Source organism: Eremothecium gossypii, chromosome III, assembly GCF_000091025.4.
Source record: "Eremothecium gossypii ATCC 10895 chromosome III, complete sequence".
Taxonomy (NCBI): domain Eukaryota; kingdom Fungi; phylum Ascomycota; class Saccharomycetes; order Saccharomycetales; family Saccharomycetaceae; genus Eremothecium; species Eremothecium gossypii.
In genome coordinates, this window is record NC_005784.3 from 802094 (window position 1) to 827547 (window position 25454).

Consider the following 25454-nt stretch of genomic DNA (forward strand, 5'->3'; position numbering starts at 1 on the left):
TATTTATGGATGACAAACACACGTATTTATGATGATCACCATGTTACAGAAGGACAATACCGCTACGTATCTACATACGCCCGGAAAACAGTTAAAAATAAGTTTTTAGATTAGTGGATGGTGTGGGCTTAATGCTCAGTCGAACAAGTCAGCAATGTTGGCTGGCAGCTCCTCGATCTGAGTGGAGTAGAATCTCTCTAGCTCTCTCATGTCACCAACGTCTCTGTCGGTAACCAAGTTGATGGCAACACCCTTTCTACCGAAACGACCACCTCTACCGATTCTGTGGATGTAGTTCTCCTTGTTGTTTGGCAGGTCGTAGTTGATGACCAAGGACACCTGTTGGACGTCGATACCTCTAGCCAACAAGTCGGTGGAGATCAAGATTCTGGAAGAACCGGTTCTAAACTCCTTCATGATTGTGTCTCTCTGGGCCTGAGGCAAGTCGGAGTAGATGGCGGAGACAGTGAAGCTGTCGTCGGTCAATCTCTTGGTTAGCTCCTCGACCTTTCTTCTGGTGTTGCAGAAAATGACGGCCTGAGTAACCGAAATGGAGTCGTACAGGTCGGACAAACAGTCGTACTTGTACTCTTCGCTCTCGACGTTAATATAGTACTGCTGGATACCCTCCAAGGTCAAGGCATCCTTCTTGACCAAGATTCTGACGGGCTTGTTCATGAACTTGTCGGTCACGTCCAACACCTCCTTTGGCATGGTGGCAGACAATAGCACGACCTGGGTGGTTGGTGGCAACATGGTGAAAATCTTGTAAATTTGCTCCTTGAAGCCGGAGGACAACATCTCGTCGGCCTCGTCCAGGATGAACATCTTGATGTGGTCAGTCTTGAAGTTACGTCTCTCAATCATGTCGAACACACGGCCGGGGGTACCGACGACAATCTGCGCACCGGCTCTCAAGGCCTCGGCGTCCTCACGAGGGTCCGTACCACCGATACAAGCGTGGACCTTAACGTCCATGTGCAGCGCAAGCGCCATCACAACCTTCTGGATCTGTAGCGCCAACTCTCTGGTAGGAGCTAGGATCAACGCCTGTGGGGCCTTGATGCTCTCGTCGATTCTCTGCAACGCAGCAATCGAGAAGGTACCAGTCTTACCGGTACCGGACTGGGCCTGCGCCAAAACGTCGTGGCCCTCAATGATAGGCAAGATCGCACGCTGCTGGATGGCAGATGGGTCAACGAAACCATAACCGTAGATACCTCTCAACAACACCTCCTTTAGCTTTAGCTCGTCAAACTTGTGCACGATCTTGTCGTAGTTGGTTTGGATTTCAGAGTTCTCCGGATTGGTAATACTGTCAGACATAGTGGGCTCAGAATATGAGGTTAATTGTACTGTCGGTAGTGAGCAAAGGGTTGAGAGGGAGTGAAATGATGAGGTTCTTTAATAAAAGCACGGAAAAATTTTCACTCATTATATACGGTAAAGAGAGCCAGTTGGTTACATAAGCGACTGGGCGACATCTTAACGAATGGCCACGGGGAGTGATGACTTGCCAGAGCGCCAGGAACAGGTCACACAGCCATGTCTTACGGGGCTTGCGAGCATCAGACATGGAGCTAGGGACTGATCGAAGAGGCGGCCTGGCGGGTAGACGTTGGTCCGCACGGCAGGGAGTGAATGGACATCATTCCGGGAAAACCCGGGTTGACTTGGGTTTGTAGCGCTCCCAGGGGAACAATGGCGGAGCAGCGGCGGCAGCAGGCGCGGGACTAGCTCTTGGAGCCTCGGTTGGCGCGGGATCAGCCGCAGGTGCGGCGGGCGGGGCCGGTGCGGCACTGGAGCTGGCAGCGGCGGGGGCCACGGCGGGCGGCTCGGGACGCAGGAGCTCAGGCGCAGGCTGCAGAGAAGAACGGACAGGGCGCGGGCGTGCGGGCGCTGCCGGCGCTGGCAAGTGGATTCCCGGGGGCCTGGGGGCGGCGGCAGGCGCGGGCCGCGGAGGGCCGGGGCTCGGATTGCAGAGCGGTAGCTTGTCAGTGGACTTGCAGGAGTGGAATGGCGAACCGAGGCTGGCGGACTCCGCCAACAGCGCATCCTCAGGGACCAAGGTCGGCGAGGCTGTGCTCCAGCTGTAGGTACCGACGAGTGCCAGCTTGTACGCCTCGGGCGGGGCGTCCTTCGAGGGCGGCTCTTTGGTCCCGTCCCAGGCACATGGCGCCGAGGGCAATGGTTCGGGGCAGCTCGGCACGGCGAGTTGCGGCTCCTGCATCGGCGTCCAGAGATGCGTTTTGGGGGCCGGCGCGGGGGGCTGCGGGCTGGGTAGCGGCGCCCAAGACTGGGAATAGGCCTGGGGCTGTTGCTCGGCGGCTGGCGCCCCCGCATGCGACTCATAGGCTGGCGCCCCAGAATGCGACTCAAATGCCGGTGCCCCGGAATGCGACTCAAATGCCGGTGCTCCTGCATGCGATTCATAGACCGGTGTCCCTGCATGCGACTCGCAGACCGGCGCGGAAGAGTAGGGATCGTGGGCGGGCGCAGCGGGGCGCGCTGCGAAGGCACGCGCCGCTTGGCGCGACTCCGGGGCGGGCGCCCAGGACTGCGTGCCATCGGCTTGCGGAGCAGACACATCGGGGCCCTCGCTTGCATTGCCTGTGGAGAATGCGGGACATGAGAAATGGCGTGCCAGGAAACGATTGTAGGTTTGCCACCAGAGCTCGCGGAAGCTGTCTGAGACGCCACGCGAGATCCATGGCTTCTCGTGGCCTATAAAGTGGACCACGGCGATCCGCCGGCGGAAGTAGTCCAGCGCGGGCGTGGCCTGGTAGCCCGCGTTCGGCACGGTGACGTTGTACAGGAACGGGAGCGTGCGCCACTCGTTGGGCAGGGTGCCACGATGGCAGGCGCGGTTAAAAAACAGGTTTAGCAGACCCTGATCTGCGCCGTCGATCGAAAGTGCGGTTTCGACGTGGGCAGCAAGCTCGCCGTGCACCGCAAGGCTGGGCACTAGTACCATGACGCCGCTATTGAACAGGTCGGGCCAGCCGCAGTCGGGTACAGCGGCAAGCTGGCGAGGCGCCTGGTCCGGCACCTGGTCTACGGCTTCGAGAAACCCTGAGTGCAGTGGGAACGCGTCGCAGTCCAGGTAGAGCACCTTGCGGAATTGCGTGAGCTTCCATAGCTGCAACTTGTGGAACGTGTCCGCAAGCTCCGGGCGGCCCAATGCCGCTAGATTGGTGCGGTGGCGTGCAAGAGCTGTCTTGCTGGCCGATTCATCCCCCGCTAGGCGGATAACCTCGTCATAAAGTTCGTGTAGGGCGCGCAGTACGTCTTCGGAGACGTTGTCAAGTACCTCCGGTGTGGCCAGAAGTACAAGGCGGTGCTCGCGTGACTCAACCAAGAGCTCACGCACGCGAAACGCCAGCGTGAACGCTCCTGGCAGGTAGTCCGCCGAGTAGAGCAGTGTTGCAATGCCTACCAACATGAGGTCAATGTTGTTTTAGATGCTCGTGGTGTGACGTGCTCTTGAAACCACTTGCAAGATCTCTTGTAGATCGTAACAGTAAATAAAGTAAACGCGGCCTGTGTGAGTGGGACCTGCAATCGGACCGCTCAAGACAGAGAAAGCTCGGAAGTGTTTCGAAGCTCTGGAACTTGGTAGCAGGGTGCAACGCTCTTCCAGACCACCGTTCTTTGCTTTGTACCACAACCAGCAAATATACCGAGAAAGTACCCCTGACTAGATGGACCGAAAATGACCCGTCGCGGTTGCGCAGCTGGTGAATGTGCAACACGTGTGGTGGCTGGTACGTGCGCTGCGACCAGCAACATACTCGTGTCTGCTGGCCAGCGGTATGCACTTCGCGCGAGCATGCAGGTAGGTTGTGTCCGCGTCCCGGGGTCCGGCCAGGGCCGGTCGCGACTCCGGCAGAGCGTAACGATGGTGATTTAAAAAGAAACTATTAACGATATATGATGTTCTTTCTAAGCCGCTTAACGGGAGTAGCTCCAGACGTTCTTCAACAAGCCGTCCTTTTGAGCTAGCCTGTTCATGGAGTCGTCGGCCTCACCTCTGGCTCTGACGTAGCCGGATAGGGCGTATGTGATGTACTCACCTGGGACGGCGTGGCCGTTCTCGTCGACCTGGGCAATGTTGATCTGCACGGAACCGTGGTCCTTAGCCTTGATGATTCTGTTGGTGGCAGAACACTTTCTTGGAACGTATAGTTCAACCTATAGCTGGTTAGTACGGGCTCGGCTCAGTCGGCAGCGCTTCAGCGCAGCGCTGGACACTGTGCAAACATACTAGTTGACCCTTGTCGTTTTCCATCTTGACTGACTGCTTGTATATTGGGCTTCTCGAGCTGGCCTGCGTGCAACTTAGCTAACTACTGGTATTGGAAAACTAAGCGAATACTGGTGAGCTTGCCCGCCGCGCGCGATCAGGCGTCGAAAAATAAGGACGCGAAGAAAACATAATGTGTGGGCGTGAATGTACGGGTGAAGTGACTGCTCAATGACCTCGGCGGCTAGATGAACAGGGTAACACAAATAAATAAGTTGGAGCTACGTAATAGCCTAGTCGCGGGAGAGCACGCAGACGCCCTCCACGTGATGAGTCTGCGGGAAGAAGTCAAAGCCGCGGATGGAGTCGACCTTGTACCGTGCGCCGTTAGGCGTCTCCTTCAGGAAGTACTGAACATCCCGGGCCTGCGAGTGAACGTTGCAGGATATGTAGACAATGCGCGCGGGGTTGTACTCGGCGAGCTGCTTCAGGAAGACGTCGTCGCAGCCCTTGCGCGGAGGGTCGAGGATGACCGAGGTTCTGTCGCATGGGGTGTCTATCGAGGCGAAGATTTTCTCCGCCTTTCCGACGATGAAGGTGCAGTTGGTGACTCCGTTGGTCTTTGCGTTGCGTTCTGCAAATGCGACGCTATCGGCGGAGACTTCAACTCCGATGACGCGGTCGACGCCCTTGGACGCGGTGATGCTGAACAGGCCCGAGCCGCAGTAGGCGTCCACAAGGTAGTGCTTGTCCTCCGGCCCGGAGTTAGGGATGCGGACGTTGTCGCGGACGTAGGCTGTCACGACAGGCAGGATAGAGCTGTTGTTCTGGAAGAACTCGCCGGCGCTGAACTCGAAAGTACAGCCGTCGACGTACTCGGTGACGATCTGGCGAGTGTTGGTGGTGCATAGTTTGAGCAGCGGCGGGTCGGCGTCGACACGCAGATGGGAGACCTGGCCCGAGACTGGGTCGCAGGAGCCCGGGTCTAGCTGCTCCTCCACAGGGGCTGCCGGGTTGAGCACCTTGGTATGTTCGCGCAGGAGGATCGTGGCGCCCTTTTTGTAGTTTTTGAAGGTCTCCTCGAATCGAGCGCGCTCATTGCGCATGCCGCGGCGGATGATCTCTGTGCCAATCGGGCAGTCCTCGATGTCCAGGATCGCGGCGCTGCCGCCGGCGTCGGAGTGGCGCCACGTGGGCCGGCCCTTTTGGCCAAATCCCAGCGGTGGGCGGGTTTCGAGCTGCTTGACCTTCCGCGGCATGTCAAAGTGCGGCGTTAGTTTGGTCCTGTAGGCGAACTGTAGCGGCGATGCGACCGTCTCGCCGACGGTGGGGAGCAGGCCCTCGGCCAGCAGCTGGGGAGCAAAGAACTTGAACGCATTTGACACGGTTCGCTGTTTGAGCTGCAGCTGCTGGTCATACGTCAGGAACTGATACTGGCAACCGGAGCACTTCCCGAAGTACTTGCAGTTGATGAGGTCGTCGTGGCGCATTTCAGCAGAGGTCTGCACCTCCAGCAGAGACGCTTCGGCGTAGTGCGGGTGTGTCTTGTGCACTTGGATGGTGACCACGTCGCCTGGCAGGCCAAATGGCACCAGCACTAGCTGTTTCTTGTTGCTATCCTCGGGGCTGTCGACGATAGCCAGTCCGTCGCCACTCGACGTGAGCTTCAGCACATGCACGTCAATCAGGCGCCGGTTGTACTTCTGCTGCATCGGCCCGCCGCGGACGTCGTTCAGGATTGGAGTAACGTCCGTCTCAACCTGCACCCGCGATAGGCCCTGCTCCCGCAGCAACTCGTCTATCTCAAATTGTAGAACGCCTGCAGGAGAAGTGGGGTCCACGGGCTTGGCCTTGTACTTCTTGGGCTTCCGAGCCTTCTTTTTGGGCTGCGTCTTGAGGTCTGTGGGACTGCCGGGCCGCTTCATCTCTGCGGCTGCGCCGTCGATGCCCACGTTGGCAGGGCTCCCTGCGGGGAACGTCGCCAGTTTAGGATCCGTAGCCATGGTGTATCTTCGTAGTAAATGGAATTGCAGCGGAGGAATACTCTTTAGGACTGTCCTCCGTATGAACATGTACCAGTTAACCGCCGGGTCGCTGCCGATGAGTGCCGTTTACTATTTTGCAGCTTGGAAAATTTTCCCAGTACTCTATCCTAACAAGATGCTGTCGCACCGATCGATTTAAACTAACATCTTGGCTCGCTACGACTAGATGCCTAACTACACGGTCACGCAGGCCTCGACAGCGGACTAGGCGCGCCGGCGCGGCGCTTGCGCCTCCGCTGCCAGGAACCAGGGCCGGCGAAACATGGCTGTCACGTGCGCTATAGGACCACACAGCGGTGCTTGCGCACCCGCTTGTAAGACTGCGCCTGCGGGTCCCGCTGCTGCTTCTTCTTGAACATGCCCTTCACCCCGCGCTGCGGGGGCGCGCGCAGCTCGTCGTACAGCGCCGTGTGTATCGCCGTGTTGAACACGTCCTCCAGGCACTGTCGCGTCTTGGCCGAGCACTGCAGGTGCACGAAGGCGCCCATCTTGCGCGCCACCAGTTCCGCGTCCGTCGGGTCCACGAGCCGGTCCAGCGCATCAAGCGAGTACAGGTCGCTCTTGAGCCCCACCAGCATCATCGGCGCGTGCGGGCAGAAGTGGCGCACCTCCGGGAACCACAGCTCTTCCGCGTTCGTCAGCGACGTGCGGTTGTCTGCCGCGTAGCACACCATCACGATGTCCACGTCCCCGTAAGACAGCGGCCGCAGCCGGCTGTACTCCTCCTGCCCAGCAGTGTCCCACAGCGCCAGCTCGATCACCTTCCCGCGTGGGCCCTCAATGTTCGTCACGTAGTTCTCGAAGATGGTCGGCACGTAGTCCTCTGGGAACTGGCCCTGTGTGTACGACATCAGCAGAGACGTCTTCCCCGTCGCGCCGTCCCCCACCACCACGATCTTGATCCGGTAGTCCGGCGTCGCGTGGTCGCGCCGGCTGCGCTCGTAGCTCGCAACCTCGCTCAGCGTCCGGTTGAATGCCGCCCCGCCCACCGCCGGCCCCGCGCCTATCAGTGCTCCGTAATTCTTCTTTGGCGCAGCTTGCAACGGCCCTGCGCTCATTTCGTTCTGTCTGCCTCTTGACGCGCTGTCCCGCTAAACCGACCGCGATTGCTTCCACTGCCCTTCCTTGCCGCGTCCTGAACGCCACCCACTGCCTGCCGATTTTCACCTACTGGCGCCGTGGTGATCTGTTTACCTCTTTCTAACAAGGGTGTTGAAATCGGGGGATGCAGGTGATTTAAGGCTCTTGCGCTATGCTGCTTACATGTCTCTTGTTTACAGATAACAAGACCAGAGCGAGGCCACGAGAACAGACTAAGATCGCAGAACGGCATTGGAAGGGCAAACACGGGAGCTGAAGATGACCGATGATCAGGTGGCGCAGGCTCTGGTGGGCTACGTTTTCAACGTAGCGAAGCTGTTTCTCAAGCTGGGGGCGGAACAGGACGCGTTCGCACGCACGCACGGGGCCAAGTTTGAGGAATGGGTGGGCAACGGGAACATGCGGACGCTGTTCCTGGTAAAGGACGAGGAGGGGGAGGTACAGGTGCTGGAGGAGCTGGAGGGGCCGGAGGCGGAGGGGCCGGAGCAGAGTGGGCGGTTACTGCTAATCAAGAATCGGCCGTTCGTGGACGGGAGCGCGCCGATGGAAAGCCAGGTGCAGGTGCTGCACCTGCCGCCGCGGGCGCACTTTGACGGGTTCAAGTCGTTTGTGAGCTTCGGGGTGGCGACGATGTTCGACGCGGTGGTGAGCACGAACTCGAATCTGGAGGCGAAGCAGGAGTCGATCAACTCTGCGCGGCGCAAGATCAAGGACCTGTCGCTGTCGCTGCAGAGCCTGCAGCAGTTCATCGAGGTACCCGACATCAGCGCGACGGCGCACCCGCTGATCAAGAAGATCATTGCGGAGGGCGCGAACCCGCGGAACTACACGACGTACATCTCGGATGAGCAGTTTGCTGACTCGCAGTTTCTCAACAGCTTGCAGAAGATTGCGAACGGGTGGATCAAGAGCGCGCAGAACCTGACGAAGCTGACACGCAACATCGAGGATGGCTCTGCGACTGACGAGATCCGGTTCTGGATCAACCTCGAGCAGTCGCTGTTGGCGTTGGAGAAGCAGATCGCGATCCCGGAAGTCGAGATCACGCTGTCCATTTTGACTGCTGCCAAACGGTTCCATGCAACCGTCACATTTATCTCTGACACCGGCCTCCGCGATCGTATCTTGGAGACGCAGAGCTACAACCAGATTATGAGCGACTTTCCACTTGCGGATCTGCAGACTGCGACGTCTTTTACAAAGTTGGGGGAGGCGATTGAGTCCATCTCCATTGCTTTGAAGAAGCTGAAGGTGTCCACGTACCCACTTGCTAGGGCCGTAACATTTGTGGAGAAAATATCTACGGAGCTTGATCAGAAACTGAGAGAGATGCTGCCAAACCTGATTTCTTCCGACTTCATTTCTTTCCAGGAGGACTATGACCACTGTATCAAGATTATCAACCAGTGGGAAGCGCTATTAAAAGAATTCACGTCACTCATCAGAGAGCTGATGAGGAAGAGGTCCGAAAAGTTCATCTTTATGAAGATAGATACTCAGACGGACAGTCTGAAGGAAGTCCTCAATACTGTTGCTGCATTTAGGAAGAAGCATGATATACTGATCCATGTGCTGAAAGGTATCGGGTACGATACATTGTCCGAAGATATCCAAAGTATTTATGAGCCGGTACAATATCAGGATCCCTTGCGCGACAATGCAAGTAAGTGGGCTAATGCAGAGGCCGCATATAACCAACGTGTAAGCCTGCTCGAGAACAAGCTTGTCGACATGTTAAAGAAGAAGTTGGACGATTGCAAGTCGTCTGATTCCATGTTCTCTATCTTCGAAAAGTACAGGCCTCTTATGAAGCGCCCCAGAATACAGGGCGCAGTTAGAGAATACCAGCATGAGTTGCTCCATAATGTGAAGGATGACTTGGAACACATACACCAGCAGCTTTCTTTACAGAAGTGGAATAGCGAGCTTTCACGTTTAAATGACATTCCTCCTGTTTCCGCTTCTATTATATGGTCAAAGCAACTAACAAAAAAGTTGCAGAATTTAACATCCAGGCTTGGTCTGATTCTCGGGGAGGATTGGATAAGCACGTCTGAGGGATCCCAGATCTTTGTGGAATGTTCCTCAATAATGAAGGTTCTAAACACTGATAAGCTATTCGAGACATGGGTTTCTAACGTTTCCTCCCAAAACTTCCTGTTAGACGAACCTATCTTTAAGATTCTTATTACCAATGAAGAGTATGAATTGCATGTGAACTTTGATTCGGTGGTGGGGTCCCTGTTTAAAGAAGTACGTAACCTCATGTGGATGGGATTCAACGTTCCCAGTAACATAATCAAGAATTCAAGGAGAGTGCGAAGCCTATATCCGCATGCAGTGATGGTTTCTGAACTTCTACAGACATTTGTGTCTGCTGTGCAGAGCTTCCAGGAGCGGCCACATACCTGGCTCCTACTGAAAGATGAAACGGAAAATATTTGGCAATTACTATCAGCCATGATAACTGACACATGGGATTCAGTGCCCCTCTTTGAAGACGATGCAAGCCATGAACGCGCAGAGGATATTCAAAGGGACGAGCCATCGATTTTGCGCTTAGAACATTCTATTGGCGAACTTCTGTCCAAGTTCCAGCAATTAGATGGACTAGAGAAAGGTCTCTCCTCCTGTTTGCAACAGTTAGAAGTGTTTGGGAAGCTAGACCTACAGAACCTGGAGGTTTTAATAAATAAAATACAGCTTCTCGTGGATCAAGCCACATTGCATGGCTTCCATAACATGTCGGGCTTCATTGATTACTTAAATACGCGGATAAGATCGTATTTGGTCAGTACTGTCTCTAAGATTTTAGAAGAATCCCAATTATCTCCAAAGAAACATTATATTTTGCAACAGGGCAAGAAAGTTACCATTTCTCCCAGTATAGAAGAGACCAAGAAAGCCTGGATGAGAGATTTCCAAAAGACTCTGGAGGTAGCAACCAATCTCCCTAAGATCACAGATAAGAAGTTTGATATCACTGAGGGCCAGATGGAAAACTTTACTGATATAGGAACTGACCTATCTGAGTCATTGATCAAAGCATTTCTCAGGATAGAAGACGCTTGCCATGCAATTGATGAGCATTTTCAGAAGTGGAAGAAGTTAGAACTATTATGGTGTTTAGATGAGCTGACGCTGCTAGAAAGGTTGGGTTCCGATGTTGAAGTAAGCTACAGATTCCTCTTAGATTTTATGGAAGAAAGAAAGGCTATTGACATGGTAGATTCTGAAATAACAATTGCGGGCGATACTATGATTAACAATGAGCAGGTTTATGTTCGCGTTTCTGCTAAATACGATAACTGGCAAAGGGTATTGTGTGAGAAATTACTCGAGAATTATATGGATCACGCTTCAGAATTTGACACACAGCTTGTACATTCTAGGAGACTCCTCGAGACTAGTATTATAAACTTGGGTTCTCTTTCCAAGACTACTGAGCTAATTGCATACGTTGATGATATAAAGAACAACTTAGATTTAATGTTCACGAGGTATTCTCTACTTTTAAACACGCAGAAATTGCTACAAAAGCTGCGATTCAGAATTCCACAAAACTTTATTCATGCAGAACAAATTGAGAGTGATCTGGTTTCTCTACGAGAAATATGCTTACGCAAGGAAGATTTGATCAATAAGAACAGAGATGCTATTTCAAATAAGTTGGAGGCGGAACTACTAAAAATACAAGAAGTAGCAAACTCTCTATCGCAAAGCTGGTCTAAGAAGAAGCCATTATCAGTTAGTATTCAACCGAGCGAGGCTCTTTCAGTTTTGAACACATTCGAGGATTCGATTGCCAAGGTAAATACTGAGCGGGAACTCATAAACAGAGCTGCAAAAATATTGTTGGTGCCTATTAAGCTCCAAAACGTTCTCTCGCCAGTAATTGAAGAAGTTAACGACTACAAGGCTGTATGGTCTTCTGTAGATGGTCTCTGGAATTCTTTCAACGCTACATTATCGGTGAAATGGGCTGATTTTGAATCTACTGCGGTAAAACATAGGCTTGAGGCTTTGATGAAGAAATGCCAAGATATGCCACCAAAGGTTCTGCAGTACAAAATATTTCAAAACATTGCGGGCTCCATTGAGGCTACGTTAAAATCCATGCATTTGCTAAAGGCGCTTAAAGAACCGGCTATAAAGCCCAGGCATTGGTCCATACTGTTCAAGCAATTGGGCGCATCTCATATTGTGTCCGGCAATATAGATGATCAGACCTTCACTTTAGAAGATATTTTGCAGCTTAACATTTTGTTGAACGAAGTGAGCGTGAAGAAGATTGTAATCAAAGCTAGAAATGAGAATGTACTTGAATCTTCACTGTCGCAGATGAAGGCAAGGTGGAGGGCGACAAAGTTTGATCAATTTGTTCATTCTAGTGGATTGGTATTAGTAAAGGGCTGGGATGTAATCTTTAGTAATTGCAATGATGATCTGAACATGATTACATCAATGAAAAACTCCCCATATTTCAAGGTATTTGAACAAGAAGCGTTAGAATGGGAGACCAAACTTTCTAATTTCTATGATATTGTGCTGAGTTGGGTAGAAGTCCAAAGGCAATGGATGTATCTATTTGGGATATTGGCTAAGAAGACTGAAATGAAAAATCTTCTGCCCATCGAAGCTTCGAAATTTGCATCATTGACCTCGGAGTATAATTCCCTATTACTAAAGTTATATGGTTCAGAGATAGCTATTGATATTCTTCATGTTCACAGCACCCTTCCTACGTTAAAAAGAATGGCGGAATCACTCACCAAGATTCGCAAATCCTTAAATGACTTTTTGGAAACCCAGAGACGTCTATTCCCTAGATTTTACTTCGTTGGAAATGAAGATCTACTGCAAATAATTGGTGCTGGCGACAATTTCTCGGAGTTTTCGCGTCATCTGTCCAAATTGTTTTCGAGCGTTTCTGACTTCATTTATGATGAGTCTCTGATTCAAGGTGTATACTCCCTAGAAGGGGAAACACTTCTATTTGCTAATCCAGTTAGAGTGACGCCGTCATCTAAGTTAGATCAATGGATGAACGAAGTGGACCTCGAAATAAAATTGACCCTATCCACGCTAGTAAAGAATTGTCTTGAGAGTTACCGCACCAGTGGGTCTTTGAAGCATATTATAGAGAAATATCCCTTCCAGGCCTTGCTACTTGCGTTACAATGTACTTGGACGAATAAAATAGAGACATCTATGACCAAGGATAACTTTGGGTCTATATGTTCCAGCATCGATGAAGAGATGGCAAGCTTGGCAGCAGTGATTGACTCATACCCAACTGTCACGGAGAAACGTAAGGTAGAATCTCTAATTGTTGAGTTGGTACATCTGAAGACAATAACGGAGACCTTGAAGAATGTTGAGTTGGAGCAGATCGACTTTCATTGGAAACAAACACAGAGGTTTTACTGGGATGATAACTCAAACGATCCATTGAACAGTATAACAATTGAACAATCTTGCGTTTCATTCTGCTATGGATTTGAATATATTGGTGTTCCAGAGCGCTTGATTTACACACCATTATTGGATAGTTGTTTTAACGCTATGGTACTTGCTTTAAGCGAACATATGGGCGGCTGCCCATTTGGTCCTGCTGGTACTGGTAAGACTGAAACAATCAAAGCATTAGGGCAAAATTTTGGCAGAATGGTTTTGGTTTTTAACTGCGACGATTCTTTTGATTTCCAAGCAATGAGCCGGCTGTTGTTCGGTATTACTCAAGTCGGTGCCTGGGGTTGCTTTGATGAATTTAACAGATTAGAGGAGAAGATATTAAGTGCAGTTTCTACCCAAGTAGAAGCCATTCAGCTGTCACTGGTTCAAGGCAAACCTGAAATTGAAGTTCTGGACAAGAAAGGTTCATTGAATAGCAATACTGGTATCTTCATCACCATGAACCCTGGTTATGCTGGTCGGTCTGAACTTCCAGAAAATCTGAAAAAAATGTTCCGAGAGTTTGCGATGATGAAGCCAGACGCCTTAGTGATCGCAGAGGTGATTCTAACTATACTTGGCCTGGAAAATCCAAGGGTGCTGGCCGAAAAGATTGTCTCGTTGTTTAAGTTGTTGAATGATAAAACGACTTCTCAAAAACACTATGATTTTGGGTTGCGGGCTTTGAAAAGCGTCTTGCGTAATTGCCTTACCATTTTAAGGTCTACCACCGATTTAGATTCAACACAGGTTTTGTTGAGAAGTCTAAATGAGATGGTCGTGCCAAAGTTGATTTCTGTTGACGAAGCAGTTTACGAGGAAGCGATCGCAGACTTTTTTCCAGGATCACGAATCAAGCCATCTAACGAACAACTACTTTCTTATCTAGCCTCCTATTGTGAATCTAATCAACTCGTTGCCTCGGATTTGTTTATCAAGAAATGTAGCCAATTTTATGATATCCAGAAAACTCAACAAGCGATTATATTGGCTGGTGATGCTGGTACTGGGAAAACATCCGTTTGGAAATCTGTCATTAACTCGATGAAGCGTTCTGGAGCAAAAGAAAATATTGTATACATCATTGACACCAAGACACTTAAGAAAGAAGACCTTTACGGAAAGCTAGACCCTGTAACTTTTGATTGGAAGGATGGTATTTTCACGCATCTATTAAGGAAGACCTTACTAGATACTATGGGGAACTTTAAAAATTCAAACATCTGGATAGTTTTTGACAGCGACCTGGATCCTAATTATACTGAGACGCTGAATAGTGTACTTGATGATAACAAGGTTTTGACGTTGCCAAACGGTGAACGCTTAAAAATCCCTCCTAATTTACACATTTTATTCGAGGTACAAGATTTGGAGCATGCTACTGCAGCCACTGTTAGTAGGTGTGGTATGATTTGGTTTGCTAACAATACTTTGGCTGCTCAGGATATCTTGATCTCGTGTTTGTCAAGGGAAGTAGCGACTTTACAACAGGACGCTGATGTTCACGACAATATCATAGCGACAATCCAGGATATTTTTGCGCAATTTATACAAGGCTCTACCTTAGGGAACGTAATTGAAGCTACCTACAAAGCTGATCATATTATGGGTGTCGACTTTTGCAGGTTTATTGAAACAGCTGTGACTCTGTTATCTTGTGACATCAAGAAAAACAAAAAACAACTTTCTAGACTAAGCCAAGTAGCATGTGTCAGGTATATGTCAAAGAGATTGGCTTTGGTGTTGATTTGGGCGTTCGTTGGTGGCAGTGATCTCGAAACCAGGGAGAAGTTCTCTGAAACTATTTGTGAGCTTCTCGGTATTTCAGATATTCCCACAGGGTCGAAATTTTTACTAGATTATGATGTCTCAGTTGCCACGCAGGATTGGGTACCTGTCTCTGCTGAGGTTCCAAAAACCTCACTGGAGTCTCATGAGGTATTAATTCCTGACTTAATAATCCCCACGGTTGATACTGTAAGGCATGAAACACTGCTATTTGATCTTCTCAATGCTGACCGACCATTGATACTATGCGGGCCTCCAGGATCGGGTAAGACTATGACGCTTTACAATACTCTTAAGCGCTCAGATAGATTTAATATAATCGGCATCAACTTCTCGAAGGATACCTCTGTGGAACTTTTCTTAAAAACGCTAGAGCAGCATACTATTTGCACGCCTACTTCAAGAGGTATCATCATGCAACCAAAGGCACATGGTAAGCAGCTAGTTGTATTTTGTGATGAAATAAATCTACCAATGTTAGACGAGTACGGATCGCAGCCTGTTATCTTATTCCTAAGGCAGTTGATTGAGAAGCGAGGCTTTTGGAATGTCCAGGAAAGCAAGTGGGTGTTCATTGAAAGAATCCAAATAGTCGGAGCTTGCAACCCGCCAGGACATGCAGGAAGAGTATCAATTACCCCTAGATTTTTGAGGCATGCTTCCATTGTTATGGTTGACTATCCAGGTCAGATTGCAATGGAACAAATCTACGAAACTTTCTTCAATGCTATCTTTAAGTTGACGCCAAAGCTAAAGGGATTTGCCTCTGATTTCACGAAGGCCTCCCTACAAGTTTACTACGATTGTAAGGCAACTTACACGTCCGAAGCTCACAGCCACTACATCTATTCTCCCCGGGAATTGACCAGGTGGGTGAGAGGAATACATTTTACTATTTCGGACAGCGGAAATATAGATCTGGCATATATGCTAGAACTCTGGGCCCATGAATCTTTACGTCTCTTCTCTGATAGACTGGTGTCCAGCTCAGAAAAGAATATTTTTCAGTCCATCTTGCAAAATGCAATTACAACGCACTTCCCTAACCAGCCCCTTGGTTCACTAGAATCATCTCAACTCTTATTTTCTAATTGGCTTTCCTTGAATTATTCGAAGGTTGTTAAGAGTGAAATGTATACATTTATCAAAGAGCGTCTAAAAACTTTTGCAGAGGAGGAGCTTGATACAGAATTAACTATCTATGATGATATGATCGATAATATATTGAGAATTGATAGAATACTGAAACAAGTACAGGGACATGGCATTTTAGTTGGTCCAAACTATAGTGGTAAAACTACAATCACCAGATTTGTTGCATGGATGAATGGCATTAAAGTTGTTCGTCCAACCATTCACCGCCATTTTACGATAGAGAATTTTGATGAGTTCTTAAAGCAAATGTTGCTACGGTGCGGCACTGAAAGCGAGAAGATTTGCTTAATTATTGACGAGTCAAATATTTTAGAAACGTCTTTCTTGGAGCGCATGAACACATTGTTGGCAAACTCGGATGTTCCAGGTTTGTTCGAAGCAGATGAATATGAAGCATTACTATCAAAAATTGGCCAGAGGATTTCTCAGCTTGGTTTATTGCTTGATACTGAACAGGAGATGTATGACTGGTTTACTTCGGAGATTTCTAAAAACCTGCATGTTATTTTCAACATCAATGACCCCGATAATCGTGAGTCTACGCAATTGATTACTTCGCCTGCATTATTCAATAGAAGTGTCATCAATTGGATTGGGACATGGTCGAGCAGGTCCTGTTTGCACGTGGTGAATGAAGTGATTAAAAATATGCCACTTGACAGAGCAGACTACACAATACCTCATCATGCTGCAGCCAACCTGATTGTTCCAGATGGTAACTTGGTCACGATAAGAGATGTTGTAGCTAACCTATTCGTCTTATTCCATGAGCAATACCATAGGTTGTTGGGAAACTCACAAGGTTCTCCAAGCGCATTCTTAACATCATTAAGACGATTCCAAAGTCTTTACATGAGCAAGTTAAAAGAGTTGGAAGAACATCAGAGATTTACATTAGTGGGGTTGGAAAAGTTGAAAGATACAGTGATCAAAGTAAAACAATTAAACCAGAGTTTGTCGCAGAAGCAAGTTGAACTTCAACAGAAGGAAAAGGAAGCCAGAGATACGCTAGACAAAATGTTGGTTGATCAGAATGAAGCTGAAAGAAAACAAGAGGCATCGGTTGAAATTCAAAAGATATTGGCTTTGCAAGAGAAGGAGATTAATGAAAGACGGAAGATAATTATGGCCGATTTGGCCGTAGCAGAGCCTGCAATCCTAGAAGCTCAGCGGGGTGTCAAGAATATTAAGAAACAACAATTTACAGAATTAAGGTCTATGTTAAATCCACCCGATGCTGTGAAAACAACACTAGAAGCTGTATGTGTTATCTTAGGTTACTCGTGCAAAACATGGAAGGACATACAGTTGGCTATCCGTAAAGATGAATTTGTCACTGACATAGTGTACTACAATACGGAAACTATGATGACACCCGCAATGAAACAAGATATTGAGACCGATTATCTATCCAGGCCGAAATTTAACTATGAGTCTGTTAATAGAGCATCGCTGGCTTGTGGACCATTGTACCAATGGATAGTTGCTCAAATAAGCTATTCTGAGATGTTAGTTAAGGTCACCCCTCTAAAGGAGGAAATGGTGAAGGTTGAGAATGAGATGCTGCAAAATAAGGCGCGGTTAATGGCTGCAGGGGAGATGATCAAAGAACTTCAGACAAGCATTGAATCGTCTAAGGTTTCCTATAGTAAACTAATAAGAGAAGTTGAAATAACGAAAACAGAAATGGAATCGGTACAGAGTAAGGTGGAGAGATCTATCAAGCTTATGGAAAGTTTAACGGGTGAAAAGGAAAGATGGATAAAGAATACGGAACATTTTAAGGACTGGAATAAAAATCTCATTGGAAATTGTTTCTTGTCTTCCTTGTATGAATCTTACTGTGGCCCTCATGATCAGTCCCTCAGGTTAAAACTGTTCACAATTTGGAGCAATACTTTAGCTAAGTTTGGGATTGAGTATGAGCCAACTTATTCATTTATTACTGATATGGTTAATCCATTAACGAAAGTCAACTGGGTTGCTTGCGGTCTACCGGATAATGAGTTATTCGTTGCGAACTTCCACATAGCCATGAATAGCTGCCATTACCCTTACGTTATAGACCCAAGCTCTACAATCGTCGATACTTTTGCCAATTTCTATGGGAGAAAGATGATGATAACAAGTTTCCTTGATGTGGGCTTTGTCAAACAACTTGAAAATGCTCTGAGATTTGGCGGCTGTATTTTGATCCAGGACGGTGAATTCTTCGACCCTATAATATCTCATTTAATTGCAAAGGAGTTTAAGAAGGCAGGAGGAAGGCTAACTGTGCAAATTGGTGATCACGAAGTGGATGTCTCCACCTCTTTCCAATTGATTATTCACTCAAAGGACCCTAATAGCTACATGAGCTCTTTTGTGAAGACAAGAATGGCGGTCATAAACTTTACGGTTAGCAAAGGCAGCATTGAGGCACAAGCATTGCAGATCACATTGGAAAAAGAGAACCCTGAGTTACAAAAACAGCGCACAGATCTATTAAAGTTAAACGGTGAGTATAAGTTACACCTGAGATCACTGGAGGATAAGCTACTGGAGTCTTTGAATGAAAGCGATGGAAGTATTCTGGAAAATGATTCTTTAATTTCAACTCTGGAGCAACTCAAGATTGAGTCCTCTGAAATCGCTAAGAAAATCGAAGAGACCAATACGGTCATTGTCAAGGTTGAAGATCTCGTCAATGAATATAATGTGCTAGGGGAGCAATCTGTCTTAATTTTTAACCTGCTCGAGTCAATCACTCAATGGCACTGGTTTTATCAGATACCAATTGAGCAGTTTATGGAGTGCTTCAGCAGTATATTCGCTACTAAAACACGAGAAAATATGACCAGATCAGAGCATTTGCTCCTTGCCTTGTATGAACACGTCTACATGTGGTTTTCCCACGTCTTTAAAGACCGTGATAGAATGGCCTTTGGAATACTTTTATTCGCTTCTTACCACCATTCCAGAGAGAGCAAGTTCTTCTCGGAGCATTTCTGGAAGATCATTGAAGGTATCGCCTCCGACACATTAGGAACCGTTGAGCACATCACAGACACCAAGCTCGAGCAATTGGTGGCGGCGGCCAACGAGAAGGATTACCTCAAGGGCCTCAAATCGCTGTTGGAGTTTCTGCCAGAATCGAGTTGGCACGACTCCGTGCCGAAATACCAAAATATTATAGTTGCATGCGAGCGTGGTGTGGATGGCACTTTCAAAGTTCAACAACTGGCTCAGGAAATGGGAAAGACCGTCCATTCGGTCGCCTTAGGGTCTGCTGAAAGTATTTCCATGGCGGAACAGGACCTCATCCAGTATTCTGGAGAAGGAAAGTGGTTGCTTTTGCAGAACCTTCAAATGTCTCATGAATGGGCCAATACCGTTCTTCCAAAGAAATTGGAGAGTATCAAGGCCAATCCCGATTTTAGGGTTTTCATGACATGTGGGATCCAAAGCAAGCCTCTAGTGGTTCCTTTGCTCAGCAGAAGCTATAAGATAGCGTACGAGGGTGAGCCCGGCGTTCTAAACACAGTCTGCGAGCTGTGGCGGACTCAGTCAGAGGAACTGAAGAATGTCAAACCAGTAGAAAAACTTCATAGCAAGTTCATCCTCGTGTGGTTCCACTCTATTATCATGGCCAGGTGCCGTCTCGCGCCTATTGGATTCACCAAGAAGTACGACTTCCACGATGGTGACTTCCACGCAGGTAGCAAGTTTTTGGACCACATATTTGAACAGAGCAGTAACGGCAAGGAGCATGTCGACCCCGATTTGGTGCCCTGGAAGCTTGTCAGCGACACCATCGGCAAAATCATATATGGAGGAAAGGTGGACGACCCCGCTGATTTGGACTGGTGCAAGAGATCTGCGCGGCGGATGTTCAGCAGCGACGCGTATCTAAACAATTTCGAAGTTGTCCAAGGCCTGACCGTTCCAATAGACCGCTCTAGCTATTCCCAGTATGACAAATGGTTTAAATCGCTAGATGCAGCTGCAGAACGTACAACTGCCTGGTTAGAGCTGTCGGATGCTTCGGCCCTGCAAAACTTCTACGCTCACGAGGCCAGGATGATCTGCAAAAAAATCATCCAGACCAATGGCCCCACATCTTTAATTCACTGAGTGTAATGTCCATACCTCCAGTACTCACCAGTCTTTTGCTTTTTTGTATGTTAGATACCAGACTATGTACTGAATAGCGACAACATTAGATATCTAAAAAGTCTGTCGTTTTACAATCTTAAGGTCGCCTGAAAGAAGAGAAACAATCTACGAAAACAATACTAAAGGCGAATATATCAACGTAATATGACCGCTCAGGCTTCGGATAACATTCCGAATATCAGAGGAAGAAGACCTCGTGGCGTGTCTGACCATTCGGGAGCAAAATTGCCTCAGTATGATCCCGGAAGCCATCCACCTGGATACTTCAAACCGTATATGTCGGCGTTTCGGTTCAAATGCAGAGAGTACCTTCTGCCATTTACCGCTAATCAATCGGATTATATTGCATTGCTTCAGCGCCAATATCGAACACCATGGAGAGACAGCTACTTTGCGTACACAGCACTTCTTGGGTCCCACATGTTTTATGTGATTGCTCTGCCCATTCCCAGGTGGCTAGGATACGGCGTTGTGACCAGAGACCTAGTCTACGTCCTAGGATACTCCATTTACATCACTGGGTACCTCAAGGACTATTTTTGTTTGCCCAGGCCCGCGAGTCCGCCTTGCCACCGGATCGCGCTAAGCAAGTACACAACGAAGGAGTACGGCGCCCCGAGCTCGCATTGCGCCAATGCGACCGCAGTGACCCTGTTGTTCCTTGTTTACGCTTGGCGGTCACGCATGGACTGCAGCGCGCTGCAGTTCTTCCTGTGCCTTGTGCTGCTGGCCGTCTACTACGTGACGCTGACTCTGGGGCGTATTTACTGTGGCATGCACGGACTGCTCGACATTGTGACAGGCTCCGCAATTGGAGTCTTCTGCTTTACAGTGCGCTTGATCACTAGAGACTACCTCAGTTTCGACCAGGCTACAGCGCAGTTTTCGTGGTGGTTCCCCTTCTTCGCGGTGGCCATAGGCCTACTGATGCTCTTCTACCATGTCGAGCCTGTGGATCCCTGCCCGTGCTTCGAGGACAGCGTCGCCTTTATCGGCGTCATCACAGGCATTGAGGCCGCCGAGTGGCTTTTCCCCCGCCTGTTCCATGAGACCACCAGCCAGTATCTTGTGTTTCAATGGTCCTACGTGGCCATTCCAGCAGCCTGCGCGCGCATAGTTGCTGGAATCCTCTGCGTGCTGCTGTGGAAGAGCGTTCTGAGCAAGAAACTCGTCTACAGCCTGCTCTCCGTACTGATGACAGACGATCGACCTGCTGCACACGCAGAACACCCTCGCACCGGCCACGTGCGTCCGCTGGTGCCCCGCATCGATATACTTGGCAGATTTTTTGTCTACATGGGCGTTCCGATGACTGTTATCATAGTGTGCCCAACTGTCTTCGCTCTTTTGGGCATCTAATTGGCGCTAACAGCTCAATTCGCCCGTGCACTCAACATCCTGCCCAGCTAGCAAGAAAGGCACACCTAGAGTTCTCGACCCCAACCTGCTCGGGAATCTAGTGTTGCAAGTCGGCTCAGACCCAATCACTGACTGACATTTCGTGACGGCCTTATTCGCCGACCTTATTCCGATAATTTTTCACACCCGGAAAAATCCGTGCTTAACTCCTGCCTGAGCGAGTTTGCATCAACTTGTTAAAAAATATTCCAAATACTGGTTTGATACCTGGCGCTGAAAAGGAGCTCTGGTACATCTACTGAAGGTGCGAATCAGCCATACCAAGTCAACTGGTGGTGTTTGCAACTCCAGGATACCTACACTTGCCGGCAGAATTCACGCGGGGGAATTAGAACAGGACGGCATCCCGGGCCCAGTGTAACTACCAGGTAAGCTACTTAGAGAGACAGTCGCAACCTGTCTTGTGGGGCAATTAGTGGAAGCAAAAACGACCGATGGATCCTCCGGAACTTGACTATGAGGCACTTCCGGAGAATGCGCCGCTTGTGTACCAGTTGGCAGCTGGAGCGTTTGCAGGCATCATGGAGCACTCGATAATGTTTCCTATAGACGCCATCAAGACGAGGATGCAGGCAGTGAGCACGACGGGTTCCAGTGCGGCTACGAGGCTGCCGAGCAACATGTTGGCGCAGATTGCGAAGATATCTACTACAGAAGGATCGCTTGCTCTGTGGAAGGGCGTGCAATCGGTGGTGCTGGGGGCAGGTCCAGCGCACGCAGTGTACTTTGCGACATATGAGATGTGCAAATCGCGGCTGATTGATCCGGAAGACCGGCAGACGCACCAGCCCCTGAAGACGGCGCTGAGCGGGACCCTGGCCACGGTGGCTGCGGATGCACTAATGAATCCGTTTGACACCATCAAACAGAGATTGCAGTTGCACCCAAGTGATTCCATGACGAAGTGCGCCGTGCGTATGTACCAGCGAGAGGGCATTGCAGCGTTTTTCTATTCATATCCGACAACTATTGCTATGAACATACCGTTCGCAGCGTTGAATTTTGTTATTTATGAATCATCTACAAAAATATTCAATCCGAGTAACAACTACAACCCCTGGATACATTGTCTGTGCGGTGGGATATCCGGCGCAACATGTGCCGCCATAACCACACCGCTAGACTGCGTGAAGACAGTATTGCAGATTCGCGGTGCAGATTCTGTTCAAAGTCAGCTGTTCAAGGAGGCTGACACATTCCGCAAGGCTGCATCTGCAATCCACAAAACATATGGTTGGTCCGGTTTCTTTCGGGGCCTAAAACCCAGAATTATCAGCAACATGCCTGCAACTGCTATATCGTGGACATCTTATGAGTTTGCCAAGCATTTACTGTTCACGAACAGCAACGCCCATCTGGACAATCATTAGGCACCATACGCTTAGTTTATTATTGTTCCATTCTCATGTAAGTATTGTTTCTTCGTGTAATGCAATGACGATTGAAGCCCCTTGGACAAATAGTGCGTGTGAAGATCGCGCCTGGTGTAGGTTTGAAGTATATATAAGCATCCTCGCTCTCCCTAGGGCACTAAACGCCGCATTGGTGCATGGATGATTGTCGTGTAATCCCAGTCTATAAAATGCTCAACTTGCAAGATGCTAAACTGCAGACGAAGTGCGTTCTCTGATAATGTTCTCCCGGAGCTGGCGAATGCCGCGGGTATACCTGTACGACCGCGCATCCCAGACGACTGGGTAGTTCTGATCCTCCGGGACATATATTGGGAGCTCAGAGGCAAGATCAACCCAGGAGTCTTCGTCCATGGACCCGTAACGCGGCTGTTTGTCATTGATCCAGTGTCTCTCAGCCCCGCAGTTCGTGTACCGAAGACCGTCGTTGATCCTCTTGATGCGTCCCTCGGGATTCGTGTTTGCGGCATCAAAATTGCGGTAAGTATAGTCGCTTCCAATAAACGTAGTCCTAAAATCCCAGATCAAGTCCTTCCAGCCGAGCCAGTCTCGCACCGCATACCAGAAATGCATTCGCGCACCTAGCGGGATATTCTGCGCGCTGTACTCGGTCCACGAAAAGGCCCAGCGGTGTGCCAACGCAAAGGCTACCATCTCCAAACAGAGCGCCACATTGTGGTACACGTAGCCCATGTTCGTGCCCTCGCAGTCCTGAATCACGTTCAGGTAGTGGAGAAGCGTGATAACCATACCCTGCCAGTAGGATGCAAAAATGATCAACTTAACACATAAGAATTTAGGCCATGGGTTGTACTTGCGCAACTCGTTGTACAAGCACTTCCAGAAGAGCGCCAAGTTATAGAGCGACCATGACGCGCTCGCGTTGTATACAAGCGTCAACCACTTACATCCCAGATCCCACTCCAACACCTGGAACGCAGACATCCCCAAGCAGTACACCGGCTTGAACCACACGTACTGTAGAATGCCCCGCTTCACAGCCAAAAACGCCTTGGGGTCGGCCATATCGACCATGGGCAACACCCAACGTCCCACAACGGGAATCGGGTGCTGGATCCTTTTCTGCTCCGGCGCAAGGTTCACCAAGATATTCCGCTCACCCCCGAGTAGCAACGTCAACAAACTGAAAAACGTGTAGATGACGAAACTTTCGTATATTTCCCGCACAGGATCTATCAGCACCATCGCTATGTCGGGCTTGACCACCGCGATGAAGCATGTAAGGCTAAATATCGGTACCATCAGCTGAATGCGCAACACAAGCCGCTGCTGCTGCGGTTTCCGGTAATTTATCAGCTGCGACCACATCGTGTGTGCAGACAACACCACGCTGCATACTGAGGCAACGATGCACGCCGTAACAACCCACGAAGCTAGACAAGCAGCACTCATCTATGCTATTCGGCCTCACGTAGTCCTGCCTGCTTTTTTGTCCTGTTCTTCGTTCTTGTGATAGTTAAGGGCTTACTTATGGGGTTAAAGTTGGTGAAGTTTTTGTTAACAGAGCCCAAAAGCGTAGGCATCTCTAGTCACGACCGCAAAGAACAGGCGACATAGCGTTATGTCTTGTCTTGTTAGATCTCGCTAGAAGGTTTTAAGAGACGTCTGAAGCATCTCAGGCAGCTTTAATTGCATCCCCAGCTCGGCAACCTGCGAAGCAGAGGGTGCACTCATTCTTGGGCTGAAGCGGGGCCGCGGCGTTCGAGGCGGCGTTTCAGCTTCTCAGCGCGCTGTAGGCGGCGCTGCTCTTTCAACGCATGGCGGTCAACTTCCTGTGGGGCCTTTGGCACCAGCTTCAGCTCGACGCGGGACGCAGGGTCGCCGGAGCGTACGACTGAGCAGTTGATGTCCTCGAGGATGGCGGCAAGCTCATCTAGGAGGGAGCTGCGGCGCTGTAGCTCGCGCGGTGAAACCTGGGGGGCGGGGCCTGAGGCGTCTTTGTTTGCAAGCAGCACCAGTACCGTGTGGCCGCGCTCCAGATGGCCGCGGATTTCTTTTGACTTCTGGTTGGAGAAATCCGTCGGCGAGATCTGCCACGAAATGCGCACTTGCTTGCTATCTGGCGCGCGGCGCTCCTTAGCGCCTACACGGCGGGCGGATACGCCCTTCCGAAGCAGCTCCTTCTCGCGCTCTGCGGCCATGCGCTCCGCGTGCACTCTGAAGGCTTCGCGCACTGACACCCGTTTGACAAGCGGCAGCGGCCGGCCGCCGGCGTCCGTCTCGCTCTTGATGAATCGCAGGCTGTGGACCTCGAGGTCCAGCTGGCGCGCGACGTCCTGCATGGATAGCTCCTGGATGCGGTTTTCTTCAGGCAAGATGAGGCGGAGACGTCCGTCGCTGCGGATGCTCAGCACCTCCGACACAACTGTGTTCGCTATCTCGCGCGCCTTTTCTGAGCCAGTGGTCCACCGCACAAACACCTTCTTCTTGCGAACGGGCGAAGAGTGCTGCGGCTTGCGGTCAGCATACTTGCTCGGCGTCTTCGCTTCCCTCGGTGCACTTTTCTTTGCCGATACCTGCTCCAGTATAGCTGCTAGCCCGTTGCTGCTGCGGACAGCGCTAGTGCTAAACAATTGGAGGCTACTCCACGAACTAGGGACTGCTACTATACGCCTAAACATGCGATGACCTCTGCTGTCTGCGCAGTGTAGCTAGCAATCG

General features: G+C 49.7%; 10 protein-coding genes across 10 annotated transcripts; 3 read left to right on the forward strand and 7 right to left on the reverse strand.

The window, feature by feature from the left end:
* Nucleotides 1-135: 135 nt before the first annotated feature.
* On the reverse strand, nucleotides 136-1326 carry AGOS_ACR253C (ACR253Cp; the record flags this gene model as incomplete). The annotated part of the gene is made up of 1 exon (NM_209008.1): nucleotides 136-1326. One exon carries the CDS (start codon nucleotides 1324-1326, stop codon nucleotides 136-138), a length of 1191 nt encoding a protein of 396 aa, NP_983655.1.
* Nucleotides 1327-1648: 322 nt separating this feature from the next.
* Nucleotides 1649-3442, reverse strand: AGOS_ACR254C (ACR254Cp; the record flags this gene model as incomplete). Its single annotated transcript, NM_209009.1, has 1 exon — nucleotides 1649-3442. One exon carries the CDS (start codon nucleotides 3440-3442, stop codon nucleotides 1649-1651), a length of 1794 nt encoding a protein of 597 aa, NP_983656.1.
* Nucleotides 3443-3951: 509 nt separating this feature from the next.
* AGOS_ACR255C (40S ribosomal protein eS21) lies at nucleotides 3952-4288 on the reverse strand (the record flags this gene model as incomplete). The annotated part of the gene is made up of 2 exons (NM_209010.1): nucleotides 3952-4191; nucleotides 4265-4288. The coding sequence occupies 2 exons, from the start codon at nucleotides 4286-4288 to the stop codon at nucleotides 3952-3954; spliced, it is 264 nt and encodes an 87-aa protein (NP_983657.1).
* Nucleotides 4289-4536: 248 nt separating this feature from the next.
* On the reverse strand, nucleotides 4537-6315 carry TRM2 (tRNA (uracil(54)-C(5))-methyltransferase; the record flags this gene model as incomplete). The annotated part of the gene is made up of 1 exon (NM_209011.1): nucleotides 4537-6315. The coding sequence occupies one exon, from the start codon at nucleotides 6313-6315 to the stop codon at nucleotides 4537-4539; it is 1779 nt and encodes a 592-aa protein (NP_983658.1).
* Nucleotides 6316-6566: 251 nt separating this feature from the next.
* On the reverse strand, nucleotides 6567-7346 carry RHO4 (Rho family GTPase RHO4; the record flags this gene model as incomplete). The annotated part of the gene is made up of 1 exon (NM_209012.1): nucleotides 6567-7346. The coding sequence occupies one exon, from the start codon at nucleotides 7344-7346 to the stop codon at nucleotides 6567-6569; it is 780 nt and encodes a 259-aa protein (NP_983659.1).
* A 301-nt stretch (nucleotides 7347-7647) lies between these two features.
* On the forward strand, nucleotides 7648-19899 carry DYN1 (dynein heavy chain; the record flags this gene model as incomplete). Its single annotated transcript, NM_209013.1, has 1 exon — nucleotides 7648-19899. One exon carries the CDS (start codon nucleotides 7648-7650, stop codon nucleotides 19897-19899), a length of 12252 nt encoding a protein of 4083 aa, NP_983660.1.
* A 186-nt stretch (nucleotides 19900-20085) lies between these two features.
* On the forward strand, nucleotides 20086-21300 carry YSR3 (sphinganine kinase YSR3; the record flags this gene model as incomplete). Its single annotated transcript, NM_209014.1, has 1 exon — nucleotides 20086-21300. One exon carries the CDS (start codon nucleotides 20086-20088, stop codon nucleotides 21298-21300), a length of 1215 nt encoding a protein of 404 aa, NP_983661.1.
* A 494-nt stretch (nucleotides 21301-21794) lies between these two features.
* MRS4 (Fe(2+) transporter) lies at nucleotides 21795-22730 on the forward strand (the record flags this gene model as incomplete). Its single annotated transcript, NM_209015.1, has 1 exon — nucleotides 21795-22730. The coding sequence occupies one exon, from the start codon at nucleotides 21795-21797 to the stop codon at nucleotides 22728-22730; it is 936 nt and encodes a 311-aa protein (NP_983662.1).
* Nucleotides 22731-22961: 231 nt separating this feature from the next.
* On the reverse strand, nucleotides 22962-24185 carry HFL1 (Hfl1p; the record flags this gene model as incomplete). Its single annotated transcript, NM_209016.1, has 1 exon — nucleotides 22962-24185. The coding sequence occupies one exon, from the start codon at nucleotides 24183-24185 to the stop codon at nucleotides 22962-22964; it is 1224 nt and encodes a 407-aa protein (NP_983663.1).
* Nucleotides 24186-24463: 278 nt separating this feature from the next.
* AIM23 (Aim23p) lies at nucleotides 24464-25414 on the reverse strand (the record flags this gene model as incomplete). Its single annotated transcript, NM_209017.1, has 1 exon — nucleotides 24464-25414. One exon carries the CDS (start codon nucleotides 25412-25414, stop codon nucleotides 24464-24466), a length of 951 nt encoding a protein of 316 aa, NP_983664.1.
* Nucleotides 25415-25454: the final 40 nt, after the last annotated feature.